This window comes from Megalops cyprinoides, chromosome 1, assembly GCF_013368585.1.
Source record: "Megalops cyprinoides isolate fMegCyp1 chromosome 1, fMegCyp1.pri, whole genome shotgun sequence".
Lineage (NCBI taxonomy): Eukaryota > Metazoa > Chordata > Actinopteri > Elopiformes > Megalopidae > Megalops > Megalops cyprinoides.
Genome location: NC_050583.1, coordinates 53,402,046 through 53,408,045, shown reverse-complemented (window position 1 = coordinate 53,408,045; position 6,000 = coordinate 53,402,046). Strand labels below are relative to the sequence as shown.

Sequence of the window (6,000 nt, the reverse complement as noted above, 5' to 3'; positions counted from 1 at the left end):
GCTTGATTAGGGACCACATATGATTGCTAGATATAGGAATCTTTAGCATGTGTTTTGAGGTCAATTCCACAAGTTCTGTTGCTCAGTTTGTGCTGTGGAAATGTGTTGGCAGGGATTTCAGAAGAGAAAACATCTTTCTTGAAGACATTAATGCTGCGTTTTACACCTTAAAAAAAAGTCTATACATTCTTTGTAAACTCTGGATCAGACTCACTCTCCCAACAAGAGCCGAATAGCCATTTTGGCAATGTATGAAATGGAGCGAGGTTGCAGTGGTAGAGAGTGAGGCATCAGTACTGAAGCTGGGGTCAGAGGTAACCCATGTGTTCAGCAGGTGAAAGAAAGACATAACACAGACAAACCATTGACCACTACTATGTTTTATACTTTTGAATTTATTAAGAACTTGCAACAAACACGCTATTAAACATCCTGCATTTTACATGACGAATACAGCTCTTAACTGTTTTGCAAATTACGCTGGGAAGCACGCAACATGGGAACGCAGTATGCCGACGTCACGCGTATGAACTGTTTCAATGGTAAGCCCAGGGAGAGACACGGAAGTGAAACCTGCTGTGTTGCATGTTCACATCCTTGACTAACACTTCCATCACCCCATGTGCAATAGTATGAATAGCATTATGATGAGTCATCACACACAGCATTCAGTGTAGTTTTGGAGCTCATCAAATTACATAATACTTGGACATTCATTATTAATAACCCCTGTTGCCAGCAAAAAGAATTGCTAAAGAAAGAAGATTTTCACGTATTTTTTGAATGAACATAGAAATGCTTTTACCAGATTTTCAACCAACAAGGAGCGCTGAGTGAGTAAAGGTTTGGTAAGCAGACTTGAGAACACCTGCTGTAGACACTACACTAATGTTGCAATCCCTTAATAGTAAGGTGCTATAGCTGTGTAGGATTTCTGCATACACACGTAATAGATAATGCCTACTGACCAATTGCATTTATAAAGCTTTACAGTTATAAATTATGTGTTACTTAAAATTCTGAATGCACAAAATGAACAGATCCTGTAAATATCCCATAGGTATGAAGCGAGTCCAAGTTCATTTCACATGGCATATTTATTGTCTGTAGCACTGCAAAATCAACATACCCGGTTAACTGTCTTCAGCTATAATAATTTATCAGTACTCTGTAAGGTTGGGCATTGATTAATGTATTCAAAGGCATAAATCGAAAATTCCATTATATAACATGTTAACATGAAGCTGTCAAAGCCGACATCTGAAAGCTGGATACTGATGGAATACACTGTTAACATATTAAAATATGAATATAAATATTTTTAACTTTAAATTATATGTTAGTTTGTCCAGTTTCCTTTCAGCAGAGACATCTAACTGAGAAGCCATACAATATACAGGGTAAGAGCCTGCAGTTCTGTTGAAAGAGAAAGCACAGTTTTCAGAGACTTGGGGAAGCAAAGAATACAGCCCAAATCATAGATCATCTTTAATAGGAGGCCAAATGCATTTGAAATCATACCATATCAAGTATTAGTATGTTTTGATCTGGCCTACTGAGTCATAAACATAGTGCAATATAGAACCACTGCATCCGAAATCAATGTCTCTTTGTTGGAATATTTGCTGCATGTAAAAAAAAGAAAACAAACCAAATATTAGGTAGCTCATTTAACCACATTTCTGTTTGCCATTTAATTAGATTGAATATTGCATTGTAAAATCAGGTAAAATATAGCACTGTAAAAGGTGCTGTAGTGAAACATAACTTACTGTGTAAATTATGAGAGGCTTCGTTACAGGGTATTTTGGTGTATTGCATATTACAAGTTCTTAGCATATCACATGACAGTGTGTAAGGAAAGTCTTAACACAGAAAAAAAATGCCTTTTCCATGTGGAATTAGTTCTCATCCTGTATGGGAAACAGGTGAGTCAAGTGCCACGCCCTAATGACAACTCTCCGCTTACTGTAGTAGGTTGTGACGTGAATAATTGCAGTGTCAGGCTTCTAGAATATGGCAGAGATGTTGTACCCCTAAAATAGGAGTAAACAGGATGAACTGCAGAAAGGGTGACACAGTGATTAAATATGTGCCTGCCTTTGTTGTTTAATAACTATTTTAACAGCTTTCATGAAAGAACACCTTACACCCAAACCTGCCACGGTCTCTTAAAGCTTACATTAAGGTAGAGAAGACCGCAGCCTGTTGCAAAGGAGAATGAGATATCGTTCAGAACTTTCCACCCACGTCATCCGATCAAATGGCACCAACAAACTCAGAATGAGTAGGTGAGGATCAGTCTTTTTTCAGTCCGCCGGACAGCCGCAATGAAAGCACAGTTTGCCGTGAGTTTTACCCTCCGCGTCTGTCTCTCTCACCCCCCCCCCCCCCCCCCCCACTTCCCCGGTGTCCCCTATGTCCCCAGGCGTCTCTGTCTGGGACGGTGCTGCAGCTGTCTGGCGGGCAGGTTGATGGGCTGCTTGCCGAATTTCTCCATGATCTCTTTGATGCGGGACAGGTTGGTGCGGGTGATGACGAAGTCGCAGCGGGTGGCGCCCATCTCGTAGCCCACCTCGCACACCTTGCTGGTGGGGGTGTACCCGTCGGCCTTTGCCGTCACCTTGTACTCCCCGGGGTTCAGCAGGCGCCAGTAGTCCCCATCCGACGCTGGAAAGGGAGAACACAAAATGAAATGTGATTGTGCGTGTTAAAAGAACAGGGTATGTATGTGTGTGTGTGTGTGTGTGTGTGTGTGTGTGTGTGTGTAAGACTATGTGAGTACTACACTATGAGTTCAGTATGTCAGTATGCACACATCAGTGCGTGTGTTATGTATGTGAGATTGTGAATGTGTGTGTGTGTGTGTGTGTGAGTGCGTGAGTGAGAATTTGTGTATAGGTATATGTATACATATGTCAGAGTGTGTGTGTGTGTGTGTGTGTGTGTGTGTGTGTGTGTGTGTGTGTGTGTGTGTGTGTGTGAGTGAGTTAGTGATTATCTGTGTATGGGAATAAGTGTGTGAGGGAGCGTGTATGTATTTGTGAATGTGTGTGTACTCAAACACAAAGTCATCTCATGTTCTACTAAATTCCCCCAACTGGATGATAATTAAATTCATCCCCTCAGTCTTTTCTTCCCCGAGGGCAAACAGGCCAGTTCCTAACAACAGGAAGGGTATTCTTAATAAAATGATAACTGGGAAACATGCCTAAGTAAGTGGCTTGAAATGCTCTCGTTTGCCTGAAGCCTTTTCCACAAATGGGTGGAATCCTAAACATCTTCTGCAATATTTTCAAAGAGAAGACATTTGAGTTAAATACCATCTATGATTAAAATGTCAGTGCTCCCTGATTTGTGGAAATTATTATATTACTGTTTATTTATTTATTCACTTATTTATTTATTATCAGCGGTGCCCCATCCCAAGTCTTTGACTGGCGGGCAAATTGCTCAGCCATTCTCTAACTGACAAAAACAAGGTACATACACAGGTAGTCACAGCAATGTATGCCTCGCAGGTGAATATTTTTTAGTATGCATTATAAATGTTTATACAAGAAAATCATGTTGCTATAATTACAAATGTCCTCAAAAAAGTTTAAAGCATGTGGGAAGTGCTGGTGTGAAGCATACAGTAAGTGTTTGTATTGAATCGGCACTGGTCCATATCATCTCAAAAACTGTTCTGTACTGTTTTTAACATTCCATGTAACATTTTTAACTCACAGAAATTGCAAGATGGAGCAAAGAAATGCCATTCTGCCGTGTATATAATATGGCTGCCTTGTGTATGCAGCTGGAGAGAACCGAACAGAAGTACAGCATTACATTACATTATTGGCATTTAGCAGACACTCTCATCCAGAGCAGCTTACACAGGTTACAGTTTTTACATATTATCCATTTATACAGCTGCATATTAACAAGCGGCTGTGGGTTAAGTACCTTGCCCAAGGCTACGCAGCAGTGCACCAGAGGGGAACCAAACCAGCAACCTTCCGGTTATGAGCCCTGCTCCTTCCCACTACACCCACCGCCCTCCACAACATCCACATTAGGCCTGTCTACGTGTCAGCAATACTGCGATGCGTTTTAGATTCTGTGATCTAATGACTGATGTATGATGTGTGATGTAGACTGATGTAGTTTCTAGGATGTCGAGTCAGGTCGGCGCATGTTAACTTGTGGGAGGGCCTGAACAGTGTTATGTTCACTCTCACTGGTCTGGGAGTGTTAGCCTGGTCTGACACTGTTGCTCATGCAACTTGTATAGATGCATGGCTACTGTTCTGTGCTGGAAGTCGCTCTGGATAAGAGCGTATGCTAAATGAATGGAAAGTAATTTAATGTGATGAAAGATTCTTATTCAATATTTAAAACTATTTTTTTTCTTTTGAAACCTTTGCAATAAAACCTTCCCAAAAAAAACAACACAAGCCCACAAACAGTAACGCCACACCTCGGAATGCCTAGAAGCAACCCAAAGTATGCCGCAGCGACGACGATACCGCTGAATCAAATGGGACACAGGAGAGAAGGGAACAGCGTCTGACTGTGTTCCACTTTTCAAAATGGCAGATGCTTTTTTTTTTTCTTTTCCTCATCCGCATTAAAAATAGCACCGCGCATTGTCATGCCCAATCTACCTGCTTCATCTCCTCCAGGCGAGGCCATGCGTGGGATGCACCGCTGTGAGCAGGGGGCTCTGTGATCAAGCCGAGGACCTGGGAAGCCTTATTTATTTATTATTTGTTTTGTTTCCAACCTAAGGCCCGATAACATCTGGGAGTGATGACTGTAACTGCTTCATAAACTACAAGAATAACGATCTGTTGTGTCTTTTGGTGTTGTTGTTTTTGGCATAGCCGCATATATTATGACCTAAGCCTTTTTTTTTTTAATACTTAGCACTGCTTGGGTAGACATGCTTTGGTGGTGGGATGCTGTATAAACATCACACTTGTTATCATCTGAGGTCATTTTTTACAGTTATCTGCAGTTATATATTTTATCTTTGTCATTATCTTTGTTATTCATAGTGTAACTTAAACATTCACATAAACATTCGCAAACTGATTCCGGAGTAATCAGAAGCTACTGAACTTAAAGCATCTCAGTCTTCAATCAGATTCTTGTTACAGTCCAGACCTCACCAGCAACTCTTAATCTCACTGCACTAATAAAGATTCAAAATCTGCTTTCTTTCTTTCTCATGTCTGACTCACAATGATTTTTGCCATTTGAGGACAATCCAACGCACCTTAATTATTGATTTTCAGATGATTATCTAAAATTCTGAAATTGAACAATTCAGATCTGCCAATCCAAGACAAATGAACAAATCTGTAACTGATATATGTATGCACATAATTGTGTGTTTGATATGCAAAAAAAAAAAGCTGAGTAGCTCTGATTCTGTTTTTCTTTTATTTCTGACTGCTGTGCAACCACCTTTGGGAAAAGCCAAAGGTCTGACTAATTAAGAACCATTTGCCCTGAAGCTCAATTATAAAGTCTAAACCCGCATTTGAAAGAGGCTTTGTGAGTCATATCTCATCATTAAGTGTACTCCCTCATAAAGGAAGAGCGAAAGAAGGCTCGGGGGTGGGTGGCGATGGGGGTGCGGGAGGCGGCTGGAGTTGGTGGGGGTGTTGCATCAGAGATACTCAGTATATGTGCACATCATTACCACCAGCTATTACAGTCACACCTGCTGAAAGGGGAGCCTTTGAATGCTGTACCCTCTGCCAGTGAAAATGCCAGGGTGGTAGATGACTTGTTGTACGATGGGAGAGCTTCTTTTTTTGTCCTCTCACACACAAGGATCACTCAAAGAACTCAGTGTTCCTGGGCAGATAAGCTATTTAGAAAAATGCATGTGACAGATGTACAGACGTGAATAAGACAGGTCAAATATCCAAAGGGAGCATAAAACTTGTCTTCTTCTGAGAGAGCAGCATCCCACCTCAGATCACCTCGGGGGGTGTGGGGGTTGGG

At 41.2% G+C, this 6,000-nt stretch overlaps 1 protein-coding gene across 1 annotated transcript in view; it reads right to left on the bottom strand.

The window, feature by feature from the left end:
• Nucleotides 1-2,416: 2,416 nt before the first annotated feature.
• The window catches only part of cpxm2 (carboxypeptidase X (M14 family), member 2), a 55,846-nt gene continuing 52,262 nt past the window's right edge, over nt 2,417-6,000 (bottom strand). The window contains exon 14 of the mRNA XM_036533860.1: nt 2,417-2,670. Coding sequence (XP_036389753.1) covers nt 2,417-2,670 — 254 coding nt within the window. The remainder of the gene's footprint in view (nt 2,671-6,000) is intronic.